The sequence below is a fragment of the Mastigoproctus giganteus genome, chromosome 1, assembly GCF_048544385.1.
Source record: "Mastigoproctus giganteus isolate SK-2022 chromosome 1, ASM4854438v1, whole genome shotgun sequence".
Lineage (NCBI taxonomy): Eukaryota > Metazoa > Arthropoda > Arachnida > Uropygi > Thelyphonidae > Mastigoproctus > Mastigoproctus giganteus.
In genome coordinates, this window is record NC_143575.1 from 43988287 (window position 1) to 44012690 (window position 24404).

The window sequence follows — 24404 nt, forward strand, 5'->3', positions numbered from 1 at the left end:
TGACCTATTTTTAGAGGCAAATATCGTAATGTGGGACACCTTCAATTCTCTTGTTTTGGCCAATATTGGAAAGAGCAGGTTTTAAGCAACAAGAACCATGTTTTTCAGTTTTGTGTCTTGCTACTTAAGGCCTAAAAAATGGCCTTAAACATTTTATATTTTCCACATAATATTTGCATACTCATTTGATGGTGAAGTTTCACATCTCAATAAGGACTGAATTATTGCATTTACAAGAGTGAAATTACTCTGCCTTTTGGTTTAAGGAGAAAGGATATATTGCCAATGCACAAAACGATCTGATCTGTATTTTTAAAAATGGGGGTGCAAATGGGAAGAAAAGAAATTGCATGCGTTTCTTTAGTGCAAGTTCCCAAACCTGAAAAGTGGTCTTTATTCAGGATTCCAAGCATAAAAATGATTTTCTATTCGTTTCTAAGCTTGAAGCTTGAAAGAAGTTATAACTGCAACAAAATTTATTTAAAACACAATACAATTTGAAATAACAAGTGAGTTTGAAGATATTGAATCACTGCTTCATAATGGACTGGAATTTTTCATTGATGGTTGATATTACTACTTCAGGCAAGCTATATTGTTGTTTTTGGAGCTTGAAGATTGGCAATAATTTATTGTTCAGGTATCCAGCAGACATCTTGTCTAGCAGGCCAGTGAAATGAGTGAGCTGCTTCATGAGGATGCATGAAATTTACCAATACATCATGTTCTTCAAATGAAATTTCACAAATATTTCCAATCCACCAATTATTGTCATAAATACAGGCAGTGTATTGGCCAGGTTGTAAATTAACACATACAGGCTGACCTCAATTAACGCGACTAATTTGTCATGCAAGCACATCGCGCAAAACAGAAACACGTTAATCGAATATAGTAATCAATAGGAAAAATTATGATTGGTCCTTGACCTTCAGGAATGTCCATAAAGAATTTTAAAAATACCTTTTAAATAACTTTTTAACTGTATGCAATGTAAAAGATAATGAAAATAATTATGGAATTAAATGTTTATTCCATAAAACAGCGGTTCCCAAACTGTACGCTGCTTAATATTTTAAATTTGAGGGAAACACAGCGATACATCTGTCAGACACCGTGCGAACTACTAGCTCTAGGTAGTTCACAGTTTCAACATTTCTTATTAAGTTGTTTGGACCTAACTACTTAATAAACGGAACTGTTAGGTATTTCTTTTGGTCTAGGTGCTAGACCAAAAGACTAGGTGCATTGTGAAAAAATTACTGAGACACTAAGGGCACCGTGAACCAAGAAAGTTTGGGAACTTCTGACATAAAATATACAATAAAGAAACAATTTGTTACGAAAATATTTGAACAGTGTTGACTTTCTCTTTTCATCAATCAATTTCTGATAGCCAACAACAATCTTCTCTGGGCCCTGTCGAAATAAATATCGCAGAGAACCTCAAAGCTTTTGTTTGAGATTCTCTGCGATACGAAAGATTTCATCTAGTTTTTTACCGTTATCTCCTTCGCAGTAACATTTTCATCTGGCTCATTTAAAAATTAAAACTTTTAAATGCAAGTCTGCATTGACTTTATTAGCGGGAGACAAGTAACACGTCTTCTTCCGATGGTTGATGGAACACACTGAGGCAGGCAGCAGGCAAACATTTGTTTATTGCCCATCTGATGCACGGTAAGCTTAACGCCCCATTCAAATCTTTTTTAATTATCACATAAAAAAAAAAAAAAAAAAATTGCATTAACTGGAGATTTGCATCATGTAAAGTGAAAAGTGGTATAATTTTTTTCAAATAGCAGTAACTGAAAAACACGTTAATCGAACTCACGCTATGTGAGGCCTGTCTGTATTGAATATTGGTTTCACTAGTCTGATCTACATAAGCTTCAAATGATGATTGCTTGAATTCAATAATATCTTCTGGTTCATTGTTTTCAAAAATATTCTCTTGAAACTTGTTTAATTCATCTATTCCTGGACATTTTTTACACCAATGGAGCATACAATCTTTTGACTCCAAATCACAGACTGTTTTGCCAATGAGAACCTTGTAATCACATTCAACAGAACTTGCTGGTAGCATTAACTTGACATTTTAATGAATTGTGCATATGCATAAAGAATGTGTTCCTGGTGCACCAACTGTGACACACCACTTCGGTCGAAGTTCACAAAATTTAGAAAATCCAATGTCAGATCCATTTCTATCTTGATAAGTTATAAACCTTTCCTTCAAGTTGCTGAGTAGTAGTCGCATTTGCATATTTATTCCCTCTGCATTTCTAATGGAAATGTAATCATCCTTTTAAGAGCATATCCGACTAAATTCGTCATCTTCAAAAAAATCCATCACCTTTTGCTTTACTTGCTCAGAAAGCTTTTTTTCCCCCAGGTATGGCCAGGATTCCTTCTTCTACTTTACGTTTTCTAGCTTTCTTGACCATTCTTTCTGAGACATTAAACTCTTCCATTGTTTTCTTTATGCACCAACTAACACTGGAGCTAGTGTTAATATTTGAAGTTTTTCTGAATGACTTGTACCATCAACTTTTCTTTCAATTCTTTCAGCAGCTCATTGTAATCTAAGCAGCATTTTCCACACTGATGACTTGCACTTGGCTCCACAATGTCATTTGGATCCAAGCCACCAATAGATGCAATTTTACTGGCAATTACATCTTGTACTTGACTTGCCTTCCTTTTGGCATATTCTTGTGAGTCTCTCTTAGCCATTTGCTGAAATTTCAGAGGAGAAATACCAATAGCCATCAAACTGTGTTCAAGCTTTCAGTCACTCGCATTTAGCATTAGCATTAGTAGAGGCATATGATGCAAGAAAGCAAGCTTATTCAGCATCAGCCAAAAAAAAAAAAAAAACACACCACTCCCATTTCACTCCTCCGTTCGTTCAAAATACCTGTCCAGTTGAGCCTTAAATCTGTTTAGGCTATCAACTTCAACAACAAGTGACGGAAGTCGGTTCCACCAACCAACCACCCGCTGGCCAGAGGCAAATTTCCGCACATCTATCCGACATCCGTCCTTCCTCAATTTGAATTTATGCCCTCTGAGGTGATTATTTTGAGCAAGATGAAGAATTCCATTGACATTGAGCATGCTCAAACCATTCAAAGCCTTATACACCTCTATCAGATCACCTCGCCGGTGCCTAGTCTCCAGACTCTGTAATTTGCAAAACTTAAGCCTTTCTTCGTAAGAGCAACCCTTTGTTCCATTCACTAATCTTGTTGCCCTTCTCTGTACCCGTTCCAGCAGCTCTACATCCTTCTTGAAATGAGGCCTCCAGACCTGTATACAGTACTCAAGATGTGGCCTAACCATTGCCTTATACAAGGGAATAATCACCTCCTTATCCCTGCTAGAAAAATTCCTGTATATCATTGACAAGACACCATGAGCTACTCTTGCAGCTCGTCTGCACTGCTCAGAGAACTTCATATCTGTCTGCACAATTACCCCCAGGTCCTTTTCATTCTCCACCACTGTCAGTGTAGTACCGCAGAGTTGATATGTTGCTCTGGGGTTACTGTTTCCCATATGTAGTACTTTACATTTTTCAATGTTAAACTTCATTTGCCACCTCTCAGCCCATCTGTTCAACCTTTCCAGATCCTGTTGCAGCAGCATAGCGTCAGTAGTGTCCTTAACAACCCTGCCAACCTTTGTATCATCTGCAAACTTGGACATTAAACTTGATATCCCATCATCAATATCATTCATAAACACCGAAAACAACAACGGACCCAACACTGAACCCTGAGGAACTCCACTAATAACATTAGTCCACGTTGAGCAGTGTCCATTGATTACCACTCTCTGTCTTCTGCCACTCAACCATCCCCTTATCCATTTTTGGATAAGGGGATGGTTGAGTGGCAGCAATTTGCCTCCAATGCCACACTGCTCCAATTTGTGCAGCAGTTTTCCATGTGCAACAGTATCAAAAGCCTTTCTAAGATCCAAGTATATAATATCAAAGTTATTCCCTGCATCCAGTTCTTTTTGTGACTACATCATAGTATCCAATCAAATTGGTCAGGCAAGACCTGCCCTTAACAAAACCATGCTGCGTCTGAGCTATAACTGAATTCTTGTCAAGATGATCCTGGAGTGCTTCTTTAACCAGTGCCTCCATTAATTTACCTGGAACAGAAGTTAAACTAACAGGTCTATAATTACTTGTGTCAGCCTTTGATCCTCCTTTGTGAATTGGGGTTACATTTGCACATCTCCAGTCTATGGGTACATCCCCTGAGTCCAAAGAAGCTCTCATAATTATGGCTAGGGGTTTGCTTACTTCCTTTGCTGCCTCCTTTAATATAACTGGTTAGATCCCATCCACCCCAGGTGCCTTTTTTATGTTTATCCTCGACAATCTCTCCTCCACTTTCCTCTCAGTTATTACAAAATCATCCAGCTCACTGCCAATGTTTACTTTACCTACATCATTCTCCTACCTGAATAATTCCTCATGCGTGAATGTAGATGCAAAATACTCGTTTAGTTTGTTAGCCACCTGAGCAGGATCCTCAACTGTTGAACCATCAATATCCAGTGGACCAATCTGATTCATCATTTTCCTTTTTGAGTTTAAATAGGTAAAGAACTATTTTCTGTTTTTCTTTGCATCCTTTGCCAAGGATTTTTCGTAGTCTGCCTTTGCCTGCCTAATCTCCTTTGTGACTTGGTTACAGACCAACTTATATCTATCATAGGCTTCCATGTCACCCATTAATTTGTATGTAACCCATGCATTTTTCTTCTCTACCACATGTCTCATTAGTTCTTCTGACAACCATTTAGGCCTAAACCTTGAACAATATTTCTTAGTTGGTATGTAAAGCCTGGTAGCTTCCAAGATTAGTTCCTTGAATGCTTCCCATTTTGAGATTGCTGTTGGTAACATCATCAGTTGGTCCCACTGTATAGAATTTAAATACTGTCTCTGACCATCATAGTCGCCTTTAAGAAAACAAAAACCCTTCCCTTTACCTCTGATGGTAGTTACCTCCTTGAGTAAATCCCACTTCAACACACTGTGATCACTGCCACCTAGTGGTTCATTTATGTGCAGATTCTTAATGCATGAAGAATCACTACTGATAATCAGATCAAGAGTATTGCTCCCTCTTGTTGCCTCACGAACATGCTGATGTAGAAAACAATCATCCAATAAATCCACAAAAGCCTTGCTAGTGTGCGAGTGACCAATCCACAAATTCCAGTCAATATCTGGGAAATTTAAGATCCCCCATTATAAGACTCTCTGATTTACTGACCCACTCTATTTCCCTGTACAATATCTTATTATACTCATCAGAGTCATTAGGCCTATAGCACACTCCTACTCTCAGTTTTGATTTCCCTATGCTTATGTCACACCAAACTGACTCGACACTGCCCTGTCCATTGATGTCGACTGGCTTCACTTCCTTGGACTTTGTGTTTCTTAACCAATAGCATAACCCCTCCTGTCCTGTCTATCCTTTCTATACACATTGTATTCCCCAAATTCCAGTTCCACATTCCTTATATCTGTGTGACACCACGTCTCTGATATCCCAACAATATCTGCCTTTGATGTTTTGAGCAATACCTCAAATTCATCAAATTTATTTACCAAACTCCTAGCATTGGTGTACACGCAGGTATACATGCACCTGATTCTATTCTTAGCTACCCTAACACAACCCATGTGTTTAATTGTACCGCAATGACTCCCAGCAGTCTCTGAAATATCCTGCATCTTGTTTTTCAGGCTTCTGCTCATTTCAATAGAAGCGGTGCAAGAATCACTTCCACCTCTGCCAGTGGCTACTGTTAATCTATTAGTCCTTGTATCCCCCCCCAACTAGCAGTTTTCTGACCCACCTAACACTGCCTCGACAGCATCAGCAAAAATTCTTGCACCCTTTCTATTTAAGTGTATCCCATCCCTGTAGAAGCAATCTCTCCTGTTAACAAGTACAGTCCAGGCTGAAAAATTCTACCCCCTTGAGCCTTGCACAATCCCTCCAGGGCCGAATTGATCGACAAGGCTCTCATCATATACTCCCTCCTATCGTGTCTGGGCAGAATTGCAGACACTTTCAAATTCAACCCTAATTCACGGCTTTTTTTCAACAGTGACCTGTACTTGCTAAGTAATTCCGCTGGTCTCCTACTCTTAATATCATTAGTGGCAACGTGTACAACTATATCACCTTTTGTTCCCTTAAAAGATGATATCCACTCTACAACGTCATCAACCTTTGCCCCTGGCAGACATACCCTGGTCCTATTCCACCTATCCTTTTTACAAAGCATGTTCCCCGTTTCCCTGACAATAGAGTCACCAACAACTACTAGTTCCTGTGGGACCAGCGCATTCTGCCTAGGGGGCTGCCTCTGTGTTGCCTGATGACCAAGTGCAAGCTGTGGCGTTGATGTGGGCAGCTGAGAGCTTGTTGGGCCCCTCAATTTATTTCCTTCGAGGGCATCCACCCTGTCCTTCAAGCTCTCATAAAGGCCCATAACAACGCTGAGTTGTCGCCTGATTTCCTTGCACTCCTTACATTGCACGCACAAAGACATCCCCCTTGGCAGTATCATGTCCCATACCCGACTGCTCCGCAAACATCAAGCAAACAGTGCATTTTAAAAGACTGTGATTCAGAGGGCAACTGCCCCCCTCAGTTCTCCCCTGAACCACAGCACTTCCATTAGCTTGAGCCTTTTGCTTTGCTGCTCTGGTCTGAGTCATGATTCCGATTTATTCAATAAAAGTTCAAAACAAAATTAATTCCTTAAGTTATATCCCAAAACAGTTATAACGCTATATTTATTTTTTCAGTATCTAGTGTTTTCTACGAGTTCCCTTTATACAACTTATCACGTGTACCACTTATCAACGTATCATGTGTACCACTATAGTTATGTATTAATTATTTGTTACGACCAAGTCGTTATATATATATATATATATATATATATATATATATATATATATATATATATATATAGTTAAAAGTACAATTTAATTGACAATAAAGTTTATCAAGATTAATAGATTTACTGATTAATTGATTGACAATATTATATTATGCACTATACTACACTAAGCTTATGCTATCGTGTAAAAATGGCGGGAATTCACGAACGGTACTTCTACGGACTCGTAAGTATTGATTAGCTTCCAAATCTCGCTATCTCAATTTAGAATAAATTAAGGATCCTGACTAGGTCTATAATCTACTTATAGAAGATAATTTGATATAACAATTGGTTAATAAATCGACTTAATTTGGTTAAAAAAAAAAGACCTCTCGTTCAATTTGTAACACGTGGATTTGATACCGTTACCGATACCTACAAAATCTCTGTCTAAGTTAAACTTTAAACTAAGTATCGTAACTAGGAATATAAAGCTACTCTAGAAAATAAGTTAATATGACAATTTAAGCTAATAAATCAGAAAATAAATCAGGAAAAACTTCTCTGTTCCAAGAGCGTCGAAGAGCTTCGTCCGCACAGGCTAACCTCGTACCCATTTTGTCATCATGGTCTGATCCAGATAAAGTTGATGTTCCTGTTGCTGCTTTTCTTCTGTTAGACTCTTTTTGGCTCATGATGGGCACAGATTAATGCCTGGTTTTATGTCTACCTTTGTTAGGTCTTTCAGGTAGTCTGCCTTTGACAAATTAATTGGTTGTAAACTTTTTTTCACCATATGATTTTTCTTCCGGAAAGGATTGCAACATGAATACTGCAAAAATTCAAATTTTGTCAAAAGCAAAGCTTCATTATGTAGACAAATTGTCTTCTTCACCCAGTTTTAATCCACAACCTTGATCTATCAGTTGTTGTTCTGCAAATTCAGATTCTTTAAATAATTTTAACCCAGTCATGGTGCATGAGTCCAGCTTATCTCCAGCAAAATCTTCTGATTCCATGGCTTTCATGCTGACTAATAAGTGGACTTTTCTGCAAGCAATGAAAACTTAACTTTATTACAGTAAAACAATGAAAAATAGAAACAAAATAAACAAAAACTGTTCATCATGAAACACATTAATAACAGTATGGTTAAAATATCAGTTATTTATACTTTTTTTGTACGATTCTGGAATATTCCAGAGTTCTAGAATGTTCATCAGTTTGTTTTTTTTTTTTTGGAATTCAATACTATTTTAGAATATTCTATAATTCTTGGGTATTCCTGTAGAATATTCCAGTATTCTAGAATATACTCTATTTCTAGATTATTCTAAACATTTGGCAGGACTAAAGAAGTGTTCTGCTACAAAAAAAATCTCAGAAAATAATACAGCACATAAAACTACTTGATGTTTAGGCTTAATTTTAAGGTCTTAAGTGCAAAGACACAAAACAGATAAACCACCATCTCTGTAACTGAAACTGTGCTCTTTCCAGTGGTGGCAAAAACAAGAGAATTGAAGGTGTCTCATTGAACAAGAGAATTGAAGAGAATTAAGATATTTGCCCCTAAAGATAGGTCAGATTTTGAGTCAATCTTTGAAGGAAAATATCTCAGCCAGCAAACAAGTATAAGAGCTCATATTTAGTTAGGCTGAATTCATGCAGATGTTAAATGAAATGCCCAAAGAAGAAGGTACCAAAGATTTTTATTTGAAAGTTATGACTTTCAAAATTCTTGCTTAAATTTGTTGCGACAAATATTTGGTGCCAGTTTTAGACCACATTGTAAAAAATGTGAAGATTTTTGGGCCCGGACACAAAAAGTTTTGCATTCTCTGCCAAAAGTTAACTAGGTATACCAACTTTCAGAGCATTACCTCTCCATGTTGTGCAACAATAATACTTAAAACTCTGAAAATTTTTTGTGATTTATTCTGCATAACACAAGTGACCTCCACAAAAAAGGTGCTGGTGCTTCAAGCATACTATGTTTTGAACTGGCATTTTGCACAGCTTCATTTGAAACCTGTTTAAACATCCACACCAAGTTTCAACAAAATTGAAGATGGTTGAGCAGGGACCTCTAGGCCACTTGACATGGAATGACCGAAGTCTAAAACTTATCATGAGTATATTTCTAAGTGCATCTTTCCAGTGGTACTGTTTGGATCTGTCCTCTGTTCATCAGCTCCTCAAACACACCACAGCAACTTTATTAGTATTGAATATTGGCTGTTACACTGGTTAAGCAAAATACTTTATAAACCATTTACTATCTCTGGAGGGATCCTTTATGGTAGTCTTAGTAGACACTGTGGAAGCTAATTTTAAACAAACAATATTGTAACTTGGGCTAAACTCCTCACTGACAGGTTAGACTTGCCAGACATGTCATCAGTTGCTGCACCTTTGCAGAGCAAAAGAAGGATGTTGAGATCTGCAGAAGGACCTATAAGGCTTAGAGAATAAAGTCTGCAGAGAATGTTTCCCAGCAACACCATTAGCTTTTTTAGACAGCTTTGGAACTGACTGCAAGATTCTCTGCAGCAACAAAACTTACAGGACCAAAATCCTAAAAAAAAAACTATATTGCCTTATCCAGTGTTGACCTCAAACTCAAATGGTATGAAATATAATCATGTCCTTCACCCCCAATATATCGGTGTATATCTTTTTTTCATGTCCAGATTTATGCTGAGTTATTTTTCTTAGAAAAAAAAAAATCAGATATTAGAGACCTAGAAATGGAAGAAATATAAAAATCAAATATACACTAGACTCTCGATTTTCCGGGATAGATGGTTAAAAAAAAACAAATCCCGGATAATCAATTTCCCAGTTTATCCAAAAGTACAAAAGTCCCCAACATACGTAAGAGATATGTTCCAGGTCTTCTTACTTCGCAGAGTTTTACATATCTCGGGAATGACTAACATTTTGCTACTATATTATTATTGACAAATCTGAATTCTGCGTGATACTTGTTAAAGTTTGGCCATTTTCATACGTCCTTATTATTTTAATTTTCTGATCCAAATCGATGGCTTTCCTTTTGTTGGTAGATTTACTAGTAGCGCTGTCACTTATTCTCTTAGTCGGCACCATGATAACGGTCAAAATGAAATTTTCTGAAAAGAACTTCACAGGGTTGGGGGGGGGGAACACACTATTATCATCTCATGCGAACTCATATTTTACTAAAGCACATTTCTGGAGGTCACTGCCATTAAACAATTTGCACCATCTGGGTTACTGGGCTTTTCTGTTTATGCAATTCATTATAAATGGGTAGTAAACTCGATCTTATTGCATTTGCAACAATACTGATCGCTGGAATTGTGTGGGTTTTTACGTTATTAAAAACATAAAAACCCACACCCACTTAAAAGTTAAGTGTGTATCCCCCTTCATTGAAATCTTCAATCATATATAAAAAAAAACCATATATAAATTGTAAGAAACTTCTCTTCTTTCCTATTTTTTGTTTGTTACTCTGTATCTTACTTGTGCAATTTGTGCATGCCGTGATTGTTGTTATTGATTGCTTATTTTATTTATTTATTATTTTTGTTTGTTTTAAATTTACAATCCTAAAAAAAAAAAAAAAATTGAGTGAAAAAAAATTTATGTAAATCTGTAGTTGCGCACGTCGATGACTTACTGTATCGAAAAATGTTCAGCAACCTACGTAAAAAATATGATGATAGATAAAAAACTTACCACATACTACTTGCATGTCCAATGCGATACTTCCCTTTATTTTTTACGATGTTGCGTATGGTTTGGTCACTAACATTACATTATGATTCCTTAGAGATTTAACAGATGCACTGTTTTCAAACTTTTGAATAATTTTAAGTTTTTTTTAAACTGAAAACGCAACTCCTTTGCCTTTACCCACCGTTTTCACAATTTCTAAACAAAAAAAAAATTTACTATAAAAAAAAATTGACATCCCTGACATAAATAACGAAACAAAATTTGTCCTTTTGCGTTGCAGCGGAACACAACAATCGATGCGGCGCACTAAAACAAACTAAACATTTGGTTTCTTTTTTTTTGAGCGGCGTGTGTGAAGACAGCGGGGATTGTAAGATAATAGGTATACTAATCTCCCAATGACGACTTATAATGCTGCTTGTTGCTTTTTTATGACTTGCAAAATATCTGTTTATACCTATTCAAGTTATTACTTGAATTTTTGATTTCTGGTTGTTTTTTAAATTTTTTTTTTATTTTTTTTATTTGTAGTCTTCAAGTGTCCCAGTTAATCGAGAGTTTAGTCTGTAGTTTGAAAAAAAAAAAAAAAAAAAAGTACATAATACTTCTATTTTAAATAAATTATTTAGAGCCATTCTTTATATTTACTGTAGTATCTTAATGTTTTTGCTAACAGGTGCAAATATTTATCTTGCTTATACGATATTAAAAGCTAGGTGATAATGAGAAGTCATATTTAAACTATGATTTTGGGTATCCTTAGTTTCTGATATGAAAAATAATATGGACTTAACTCATCTCTTTTATGGAATTCAGCATTCCATATTTAAAATTCTTTTTGACTTTTATAATTTTGACTGAATTAAACATTTACATTTCTTATAGATACCAAGTCTTTTGTTGACCTGCTCTTTGATACTCTTAATTCAAAGTCTTACTTAAGACCATCTGTGAATCTGACATCATCATCATCATCATCAGCAGCAGCATCAGCATCAGTATCATCATCCTCCTCCATCCCTACGTTAACAGTAGATGTTCCTTCCACTGGAACCTTAAGTTCAAATAGTAACAGTACTATTTTAAAGTGTGTTCCTTCACAAAATCTGAAAAACAGCATAACTAGTGGTGTAATTTCATCTCTAACAAAACCAGATAATAGAAAGGGGAAGGAGGTAATGGCAAGAAATTATATTATATCATCTTTGCTAATTCAACAATTTTCTAATAAAATAAATTGACATCATGGTAAATAATCTAATAAATTCATGCATGATACAATTTTTTAAATTACATATATATTAAAATAATATATATAAACATATATACACTATATAATTATAGATTTCAAAATATAAGAGCAATGAAGCCCAATCCTATATAATTAGTAATAATAGGTTGTAGTGAAAAATCATAATGGCTAAAAATGAATGAAAAATTAATATATTGAACTGGTTTATGGACCTGGGAGACTACTAGTGATAGCAGAAATACCCAGCAACCATAATGAATTATAGATACGTAGATTAGATAAGCGTATGAGAAGGGGAACTGACCTATCAGGTGTAGTTATAATGGAAAAAATTAAAATAGTGCCTGAAAAATAAAAGCAGATTAAATAAAATTAAATTAACATATACAAATAGTACTTAATGCTATAAATCCTAAGATTTTAACTACATCATCAAGGCTAACAGCCTTAATGATGTAGCTAACAGCTAACCGCTAATGATGTAGCTAACAGCTACCTCTGTTTCTGTTATAACATGTACGTAGCAGTCAAAAATAGTGAGAAGACATATATCGCAGCTGACCTGACAGAGACCAAAAAGAAAAAGCATAAGAAACCAATCAAATATAATTAAAAATAAAAGTAAAATGCAAAATTTAGATAAAATTAATACCAGTTAATTCCATATTGAAGTAAAATTAAATGAATAGCAAACAGCTCTACATGAATTTTAACAAAGGAAATGTAATATGAAGATGAAAGGATATAGTCAAAATATACAACTTACTGTGGTGCCTGGCAGAAGACTGTGAAATGGGCTGAGGGAAGCGAACGTATCAAGGCTGTATTGGTGGCCAAAGAAGTTAGCTGATAGTTCCCAGCAAATTTATAACCATTAAAGTAACCCCGAGTATGGGGGGGCAAAAGAGAAGGTGTAAATTGATAAAAGTAAACCTTACTTGTGTGACAGGAAAGTCGGCAATTAAACAAATGAGGCAAATGGACCAGCATAGGGGAGAAATCGATAATATACAAAGTATCGTCAAAAAGACTAAACTTTATTGGAGAAGGAAAAAAAGTGAGCAATAGCAGAAAAATCGCCCATTTTTTTATATTGCTCATTTTTTCTTCTACAACAAAGTTTAGTCTTTTTAATGCTACTTTGTAAGTTATCAATTTCACCCCTGTGCTGATCCATTTACCTCATTTGTTTAATTGCCGACTTCCCCATCACACGGGTAAGGTTTGCTTTGACCTGTTTACATCTTCTCTTCCCCCCATACTCTGGGTTACTTTAACGGTTTTAAATTTGCTGAGAATTATCAGCTAACTTCTTTGGTCAGCGATACAGCCTTGATATGTTTGCTTCCCTCGGCGCATTTCACCGTCTTCTGCCAGGCACCACAATAAGTTATATTTTGACTACAGGTAGTTCCCGACTTTACGAGTTAATTCGTTCCTAGTGCGCACTCGTGAAGCAGGAATTTATTTCCCATAGACGTAATGCTAAAAATGGGGGTTACATTCTCAACAATGAAATTAGTTAGCTAATTAGTGTGTTTAAACAGTGATTGATTTATCCAAAGAAAGGAAAATGTAGCCTGTAAAATCAAGCAAATTATAAAAATAAAAATTATTTATGACTTACAAAAGTTAAAGAATGTTTATTCTTCATCTTTGACTAAATGCACACTCATTATTGGCTCAGCACTTGTTGGTTTGTTGCACAAGGTGCCGTCTTCTTTAGAAATGCTTTAAGAGTGTTTGTTTCCAAGATAATCTTCTCTTTTCTTTATAAATTTCAGTAGCATGCATAAGCATTTTTTAACGCAAAAATTGCAACTAACACTATTTGCATAGAGTAACAAGTTTACAAAGTTAAAAAAAAAAAGAATGAAGAGAAGATTCTGAAAATTTATTTTATGTTATGTTTTTTATGTGATTGAAGATTTCAGTAAAGGGGAAACATTTCACCATAATAACGTAAAAAACCACACAATTCCAGCTATCGGTATTTTTGCAAATGCAAAAACATAGAGTTTATTACCCGTTTATAATTGCTTGCAGTAACAGAAAAGCCCAATAAATTGGAAAGTGCAAATTGTTTGTGTAAATTGGTTATTGTTTTATGGTCGTTACCTCCAGAAATGTGCTTTAGAAAAAAATGACAAAGGCATTCAAAATTGGTTCTTAATAACGATGAAAGTTTAATGCATTTTAATAATTTGAATTGGTAACTAATACAATTTATACTATAAAAACGACCTTTTAGAGTTATATAGCGAAAATTTCAACTTCCGAGGTAATGGAACGAATTACCAAAAAAAACAGTGTTATTGGGTTCACATTACAATATTTTCATAATACGATGGCGTCTCTGGAACGGATTAATATTGTAAAGCAGGGTGCACTGTATTGTATAGCTACAAGTGTTGTTTGAAATGTGGGATTTATGAATGTTTAACATTCATTTTTTTGCAATTAATGTTCATATTTTCAATTTTGTTGATTCTTGATACTTGAAAAAAAAAAAAAAAAAAAAAAAACTCGTAAAGCAGGAACTGTCTATATATCCTTTCGTCTTCTTATTACATTTCCTTTGTTAAAATTCACGTAGAGCTGTTTGCTATTCATTCAATTCTACTTTTATTTTTAATTATATTTGATTGGTTTCTTATGCTTTTTCTTTTTGGTCTCTGTCGGGTCGGCTGTGATATATATACATCTGCTTGCTATTTTTGCCTGCTACGTATATGTCATAACAGAAACAGAGGCCTTACTTCTTGCTGTATTTCCTTTGGTTTTGGATGATGTAGTTAAAATCTTAGGATTTCTAGCATTAAGTACTATTTGTATATGTTAATTTAATTTTATTTAATCTGCTTTTATTTTTCAGGAGCTATTTTAATTTTTTTCCATTATAACTAGGTCAGCTCCCCCTTCTCATACATTTATCTAATCTACGTACCTACACACACACACACACACACACACACACACACACACACACATTTATATATATTTGTATAAATCATATTAAGCATTAGGGAGTGACAGTAATGCTGCCGCAGCCTAGTGGTCAGGCGCGCGGGTGCATAAGTACACGTGCCTTGAATGACCAGGGTTCAAGCCCATGACTGCTGAATATATGCTGCTGTTTCTTGTATTCTGTGTATCTTGTAAACTCCTCTGACCGTTTGGTCGTCCTGGAGTATAAACAGAAAATTTATTTTTATTATTTATTAATGCCAAGTTATAAAGTGTAATATGGGATTATAGTTTTCATGCTGATTGTTACAGCAATTTTTATTATGACTACAATGGTGCTAAAGTAGTTTGTTTAAAATGTTTTGCAAGAATGGCTTGTTCCCTAATATACAAACATATACATATTGTGTAGTATGTAATATAATGTAGTATGTAACAAATGCCCCTCACATATACACACACACACACACATACACAGTGAATTCTGGTTATTTGGCCACCGGTTAATTGGGGCAGCCGTTTATTTGGGGCAAATCTTAAAAAACAGAACCCAATCCAGAAAATAGCCAGGGTTTACTTCGCTTAATTGGGACAGCATGCCGTTTAATTGGGGCAGGAGACCGCAGCACTGGAGATTACCCTACGATTGTCTCCGACAGTACCACATGGTTCGGTCGAAATTCTCGAGGTCACAACCATAAAACAATAAAAACAATTAGCAGTCACCTGTTTATTGGACTTTTCTATTAGTGAAATCTAACATAAATGGACAGTAAACTTGATCTTACTGAATTTGCGATAATACTGACAGCTGGAATTCTGTGGGTTATTATGGTGAAATGTGTTTACACTTCTATGAAATCTTCAATCATATAAAAAAATTAATTTTCAGATCTTCTTTTCATTCCTATTTTTAAAGCTTTGTAACTCGTACTCGTTGTAACCAGTGTACACCAAATGTTCCCCTTTTTGGCTTAACCTTTTTTTTTTTTTTTTTTTTTTTGATATAAATGGTTCCTACTAGAGGAACCATTTACAGTACTGAGTTATTACAATTCAAAAAATTAAGTCTACAGCTACTTTTAAAGATACAGTATATTACTATTGCTTTCCCCTTTAAGGTCATTGAGAAGCTAAATTCTTTCATATTTAGCAAATTTTTTTGTAGTGAAACTGCTATCCATTAATTATTATCTTAACTCATTCAACATTTGCTTAAATTTATTATTTGCTAGGATATTAAAAGTTTAGTATGGAAAGAAAACATTTGGGCATTCTTTTTGACGTTAACTTTTAATGCTGTTTTAAATTCAACCATTATTACAATAAATTAGTTTTTATTATTGAATTCATGGATCTATATGTGAATGTTTACATTAAGTTTTATGGAACAGAGCATTAATTTTCAGATCTTCTTTTCATTCCTATTTTTAAAGCTTTGTAACTCGTACTCGTTGTAACCAGTGTACACCAAATGTTCCCCTTTTTGGCTTAACCTTTTTTTTTTTTTTTTTTTTTTTTTTGATATAAATGGTTCCTACTAGAGGAACCATTTACAGTACTGAGTTATTACAATTCAAAAAATTAAGTCTACAGCTACTTTTAAAGATACAGTATATTACTATTGCTTTCCCCTTTAAGGTCATTGAGAAGCTAAATTCTTTCATATTTAGCAAATTTTTTTGTAGTGAAACTGCTATCCATTAATTATTATCTTAACTCATTCAACATTTGCTTAAATTTATTATTTGCTAGGATATTAAAAGTTTAGTATGGAAAGAAAACATTTGGGCATTCTTTTTGATGTTAACTTTTAATGCTGTTTTAAATTCAACCATTATTACAATAAATTAGTTTTTATTATTGAATTCATGGATCTATATGTGAATGTTTACATTAAGTTTTATGGAACAGAGCATTAATCTTTCAAAATAATACATGGAGTGATATCCTTAAGGAGGCCATGTTGGAGTTCCTATCTTTGTTCCAGGCTGGCTATTTTCAAGACTTTCTTGTGCCAGTTATATTGTTTTAATATGTTCTACTCAGAACTCTGTATCTGTTGATTCTATTATCATTTTTCTGTTCTTCAATCTAGCATGAAGGATAAAGTATATATAAATTTCTTTGGCTTAGTCTCAGAATTTTATATTAGTATCATAGCTAAATGATACAAGGAAGCAGACTTTTTCTGCATCCGTCAAAAAAATGTGAAAAAAAATTTTCTATCGCTTATACCTTCCCAATTGGCAAAATGTGATTATCCAATTCTGCTTTGAACTCTGTCAAACTTTTTTCCTTAGCTGTTGTGGTAGACAGTTTATGCCAGTGATCTACAACAGATTGCCCATCCAGCCTTCTGTTCGTTTTCAAAATTTTTTTATTTGTGCCTCCTCAGTCTTCTCTTTTACCATTGAAAATATATCTCCCTTTCTCATTAGGCTGAACAAGGGAGGTATATCCCTTCAGGCCTTATATAAACTATGTCAGGTATCTATCCCCCCAACTCCCACAATGTATAGTTGTCAAACTTTGCAGTCTGCATCTTCTAAGCCTGTCTTTGTGGTCATCACAAAGCACCCCTCATCAATCTCGTTGTCCTTCTTTGAACCTTTCCTGGAAGCTGCATGTTTTTTCTTCAAGTGTGGCCTCCAGACATGAATATAATATTCTAAATGCAGTCTCATCATTCTTATATAGAGGCACAATGACATCCTTTTCCCTACTTGCAAAGGTCTATATACCATAGAGGGGGGATGCTATGTATCTCCTAGCCACTTGTTTATGGAAATTTTCATGTCTGACTCATAACCCATATCTTTTCTGCCCTGAACCACTTTTAACTCTTCTCCCCAAGCTTATAAGTTACTCCTGGATTTCTGTTTCCCAGGTGAAACCTTACATTTAGAAACATTAGCATTAGCATTAGTAGAGGCATTTGATGCAAGAAAGCAAGCTTATGCAGCATCAGCCAAAAAAAAAAAAAAAAAACCCACTTCCACTTCACCCCTCTGTTCGTTCAAAATACCTGTCCAGCTGAGCCTTAAACTTATTTAGGCTATCAACCTCCACCACAAGGGATGGAAGTCTGTTCCACCAACCAACCACCCGCTGGCTAAAGGCAAATTTCCGCACGTCCATCCTACATCTGTCTTTCCTCAATTTGAATTTATGCCCTCTCAGGTGATTTTTCTGAGCTAGAGGAAGAATCCCATCAGCATTGAGCATGCTTAAACCATTCAGGGCTTTATACACCTCTATCAGATCACCTTGCTGGTGCCTAGTCTCCAGACACTGTAATTTGCAAAACGTAAGCCTTTCTTCATAAGAGCACCCCTTTGTTCCATTCACTAATCTTGTTGCCCTTCTCTGTACTCGTTCCAGCAGCTCTACATCCTTCTTGAAATGAGGCCTCCAGACCTGTATACAGTACTCTAGGTGTGGCCTGACCATTGCCTTATACAATGGAATAATCGCCTCCTTATCCCTGCTGGAAAAATTCCTGTATATCATTGACAGTACTCCCTGAGCTACTCTTGCAGCCCGTCTGCACTGCTCAGAGAACTTCATATCTACCTGCACAACCACCCCCAAGTCCCTTTCATTCTCTACCACTGTCAGTGTAGTACCATAGAGTTGATACGTTGCTCTGGGGTTGCTGTTTCCCATGTGTAGTACTTTACATTTGTCAATGTTAAACTTCATTTGCTACCTCTCAGCCCATCTGCTCAACCTTTCCAGATCCTGTTGCAGCAGCATAGTGTCAGTCGTGTCCTTGACAACCCTGCCAACCTTTGTATCATCTGCAAACTTGGACATATACCATCATCAATATCATTTATAAATACAGAAAACAATAATGGACCCAACACTGAGCCCTGAGGGACTCCACTAATAACATTAGTCCATGATGAGCAGTGTCCATTGATTACCACTCTCTGTCTTCTCCCCCTCAACCACCCCTTTATCCATAGCAGCAATTTGCCTCCAATGTCACACTGCTCCAATTTGTGTAGCAGTCTTCCATGTGCAACAGTATCAAAAGCCTTTCTAAGATCCAAATATATAATATCAAAGTTATTCCCTGCATCCAGTTCTTTTGTGACTGCATCATAGTATCCAATCAAGTTGGTCAGGCAAGACTTCCCCTTAACAAAACCATGCTGTGTCTGAGCTATAACTGAAGTCTTGTCTAAATGATCCTGCAGTGCTTCTTTAACCAGTGCCTCCATTAATTTTCCTGGAACAGAAGTTAAGCTCACAGGTCTATAATTACTTGTGTCAGCCTTTGATCCTCCTTTGTGAATTGGGGTCACATTTGCACATTTCCAGTCTATGGGTACCTCCCCTGAGTCCAAGGAAGCTCTCATAATTATGGCTAACATTAAAGTGTGGCTGCCATTTTTCATTTGTACAACCAACCTAAGTCATTTTGATGCAAAAATGGTCATTAAATACCCTTCCTACATTTACATCATTAGTAAATTTTGACAACTTACCCTTATTTCCCTCATTGTTGTCATTAAGGAAGTGACCAAATACTAATCTATAAAGGACTCTTGCTACACTGTTCCACCCTGAGGAAAGTCCATTTATGACTACTGTTGCAGCCCTTAATCCAATGAAGGGTCTTGCCAATAATCCAATTTGCTCCAGTTTATATAACAGCCTTTTGTGAGGAACCATATTGAAAGCTTTGCAGAAGTTAAATTAAATAATGTCAGAACTGTTTCCTACATCCATCTGTTTTATAACTTCTTCATAATAATTAACTAGATTTGTCCATGAAGGATTTCCCCATCACGAATCCATGATGCGATGCATTAAGGTTACCATTCCTATCAAGATGGTCCTGTATCGTATCCATAATCAGAGATGCCATGATTTTACCCACCAGTGAATATGACTTCACTGGTGGGTAAAATCTGTAGTTGCCCATCATGTCCTTTGCACCTCCTTTGTGAACTGCAGCTGGGTGGGGGGGATGTTATCTTCTCCAGTGAATGGGTATCTCACCAGAAAATTAGTGAAGATCTCATTAACATTCTCAGTAGAATGATGCATCCCATGGATTTTCTCCAAGATCGATTTATCAGTTAATTTGCAGCAGTATCAGTGTAGTCATTATTTTTGGTTCAAATGGTTTTTCAGTTATCAAGATTGTTGCAAAGTACCCATTCAACCTGTTCTGTGTGGGCTTTCTATGACTTTCCACTTCAATCGTATAGGGTGCCTGTTTAACTTGCTGTTTTCTTTTTTGTGTTTATGTATGAAAAGAACTTGTCTCCACTTTAATAAAACCAAGTAAATGATTTTTTTAATTATTTATTATTATTATTATTATTATTATCCTCTGACTTTCATGACCATTTATATTTACCCATTTAAGGAGAATAAATTTGGGCTCAAAGTTGTCTTTTCATTCACATTTATTGGTTTTACAATTAAGTATTAAAAGCATTTTGAATAATGTAATGGACTTTCTATATGTCTGATAGAAGAATCATTTTGAAATATTTTTCACTTATGATTGTTTGTCTGCACATATTATAGTGTCTGTGATTGGCAAAACTTCGTAGGAGCATTTCAGTATGTTTATTGTTATGATATGTACATGTTATATAATGACTTTTAGTTGAAGTTAATTTCATTTTGCCATTGAGCGATTTCTCACAGTCAGCCTGCAAACTCATCATTAGTGTCAATAAATTAGGATTCTATTATTTTGAAATGCAAATATTATAATAATAAAAAAAACAAAACAATATAGTGATAAATTTTTTGTTCATCATACAGATTAAAATATATTAAAATAGTCATTAAAATAGAAATGTTCCAACCAGTATCCCACAAAAGGCCCAGCCAATAACCCATAAAACTAATTTTACAGATATTAAGTTAGATTTATGGGATATTGGCTGGGACCTACAATATCGGTCATTATAATATGCTGGACTTTAAAAAGTGGATTGATATAAAGAGCTTCAACTGTTTAAATCTTTCTAGTATTTTATGCAAAAATTCACTGTTAAACCAGGAGTTCTATGAGAAAAAATAATTCTTGATATATACAGTGGATTCCGGTTATTTGGGCCAATGGTTAATTGGGGCAGCTGTTTATCTGGGACAAATCTTTAAAAACAGAACCCAATCGAGAAAATAGCCAGGGTTTACTTCGCTTAATTGGGACAACACGACGTTTAATCGGGGCAGGAGACTGCAGCACTGGAGATTACCTTACGATTGTCTCCGACCGTACCACGTGGTTCGGTCGGATTTCTGGAGGTCACAACCATAAAACAATTAGCAGTCTATTGTTTATTGGGCTTTTCTGTTAGTGCAATCTATCAGAAATGGATAGTAAACTTGATCTTATTGAATTTGCGATAATATCGACAGCTGGAATTCTGTGGGTTATTATGGTGAAACGTGTTTACACTTCCATGGAATCTTCAGTCATATAAAAAAATTCATTTTCAGACTCTTCTCCTCATTCCTATTTTTAAAGCTTTGTAACTTGTTACTCCGTTCTCACTTGTGCATATCGTGTTACTTGCAATTTGTGTGTGGTGTGTTCTTTGTTATTGATTGCTTATCTTTTTACGGTTTTAAATTTTAACCCCCACCCTCAAATGTCAGTGAACAGAAATGTCAACTAGTTAGTATGTACATATTACAGTACGTATTAATTATTCTGTATATTCTTCTGATTTTCACTTAACATTTAATTTTTTTAGTTGGTAAGGTAATAAAGGGTAAATTTTTGCTTAATATATCTTTACTTTTACCTGTGGATAATATTCCTCCTATTTTCACTAATTAGAATTGCTGTTTAATAGAATTAAAATTCAATTCACAAACGTGATCACAATGACAGTTGCTTACTACACAACGTATAGTGAACAGTACTTTATTATGTTGAGTCCATCATAACATGATTTGATTGTACAGTGAACCAATTGTAAAGTGGGGATCCATTGTATTTTTAACTTTTTTTTATGTGAAACTTCGGATAATTGGGGCAGCCGCTTAATCAAGTGAAAATGCACTAGTTCCGATGTGTCCCAAATAACCGGAATCAATTGTATTACCAAAAATATCAAGAGTGTCATTTTACGTTGCACAATTATGATTATATTTACTTGAATTATAAATAGTTCAATAACAAGATAATTTTTGCTGAATCCCTTTATTTGTTATCAGTCATTGTCAGATGCAGAAAATCGGGATCAGAAAAGGGTTGGCCCAAGATCTCGTAGCAGAAGCAAATCAAGAAGTAGGAGTCCATTTGGGAAGATATCTGGTTTGCCCAGAAATAGGTTAGTAATTTAATCAAGACTTTGCTATGTTTTTAAATAACCCATACAAATTTATTTTTTTAGGTGTTCATTATGTGTAGCATAGCAAAAGTGTAATATAGGCAGATGCACTGTTTGTTGTGGTTCCTGGATGCCAAGTGAAGCAAATAAATTTTCTGAAGAAATCTTCAAAATGTTTTTTCTAGAAAGTAGTCTTTTTTTTTTAACCCAGTTTAAAAGTTATGGCACAGACATAGAGAGCCGTTTATACCCATTGCCACCGCATGCATTCTCTACTTTCTGGGCTTAATTGAGCGTATAACGCTGGTGTTGTGTGAGTGCCAGACATTCTGTGTGCAGCTGCCAGGGCAGAGATTGCACACAAGTTGTGTCAAAGGTCAAGGATCCCCATACCTATGGAATGGGCTTCAAATTGGGTTCATGGACCAGCTTCATAAATATCTTGAGAGTCAAAATATTAAAAACCTAATGCAATTTCATTGTATAATTCACCAACAGTCTTTGTGCAGAAAATGTTTGGGTGTAGATTCAGTCATGTCAACTGTAATATCAACAGTAAATTTTATTCTCAAGACTGGTCTGAATCGTTGGCAATTCAAAAATTTTCTTGAAACTATTGAGGCTAAATACAGTGATTTGTTGTAAAACACTAAAGTACAATGGTTGAGTTGTGGTAACGTGTTTAAGTGATTTTTTGAACCTAGGATTGAAATAGATCTATTTATGAATGAAAAATTGAAACCTGTTCTGGAACTGTCAGATCTCAAATGGTTGTGGAACCTTGCCTTTTTAACAGATATATGTGAATCTGAATTTTCTTAATATGAAACTACAAAGATGAGACAAACTTGTCAATGAATTGTATTATAATGTCAAAGCATTTGAAACAAAACTGGAGCTATTTAAAAGTCAACTACTTTGGAATAATTTTTCACATTTTCCACGTTGTAATAATTTATCTAAAATATGCCTAGTTGTAATTTTTCCACTGAAAACTTTGTTCAAAACATTAGTTTGTTGCAGAAAAATTTTGGGGATAGATTTTCTGATTTTAAAAATAATTCAAAAGTGTTTGAACTTTTTCAAAATCCGTTCGACGCACCATCAACGATGTTGATGAGAATTTACAGTTAGAGTTGATAGTAAACGTTATCTGAGTCAGGTTATCCAAAAATTAAAAATTTCGCAAGAAAGGTTATATATCAATTTTTGGAAGTACATATATATGTGAGCAGACCTTTTTAAAAATGAAATATGTAAATTCAAAAATACGATCATGTCTAACTGACACACATTTACATGACTTTTTAAGAATTGGAACAAGTACTTTAAAACCCGATATTATGAAACTTAGTTGCACTCTACAACAATATTCATTGCATTAATTATAATTGCATTGTATTACTAACTGTATTTTTGTGATTAGTACAATAAATAAGTAATAATTAAAATTTGATATAAACAAACTGTGGTATATTTTATATTATATATCCATCGATTTATTTTTGAATCTGTAGATATAGGTAAGTATAAAATTTGTTTCTCTGCATAACATTAAAGTTATTGCAGAGAAGTGTAGTTTTCAGTAATTAGGAATTTTCTCCGGCCCGCCAAATATTCCAAAAATTCATATATGGCTTGCTTCTCTAAAAGTTTGCCTCAACTCATTCAAAGCACTCTCCATATCAGAATTTTTCAGGTTTTGTTATTAGCTCTTGTTATCTTCAGTCTACAGTCAAGAGGAGGGTGTGTATAGCAAGGGTCATTTTTTTTGTCCATTCTCAGTGCAGCATTATTTGCAATCAGAATAAATAATATCAGACAGGACATCCCAACCACAGTAGAAGCATACATGTATGCAAATGACTTCACTATCTCCTGTCACTCACAGAATATGAATACTCTAGAAAGACTATATTCAAACTAGCAATAAGTAAACTAGAATGCTCGACTCTCCAAAATGGATATTGAATTTCAGGGCAAAAGTCCATGGCCCTTCACTTTACAAGCTTTACAGGTATGTAAATTCAAAGATATTAAATTAATAAGTAAAAGAACAATTGAAGCTCAATATGCTTTGTTATAAATTCAATAAAAATGAATAAGAGGATTGCCTCAGTAATTTCTTGTAAAACTCTTCAATATCGACACCCTCTACTATTCAATGAATTTAGTAAAATTACTTAAATGTATCTTTACAC

General features: G+C 35.0%; 1 protein-coding gene across 2 annotated transcripts in view; it reads left to right on the forward strand.

Moving 5' to 3' along the window:
- The window catches only part of swm (Zinc finger protein swm), a 370487-nt gene that overhangs the window by 52421 nt on the left and 293662 nt on the right, over nt 1–24404 (forward strand). For both annotated transcript variants that reach the window (XM_090372448.1, XM_090372445.1), the window contains exons 3-4: nt 11551–11840; nt 22088–22203. In XM_090372448.1, the coding sequence (XP_090228574.1) occupies nt 11551–11840; nt 22088–22203 (406 nt within the window). The remainder of the gene's footprint in view (nt 1–11550; nt 11841–22087; nt 22204–24404) is intronic.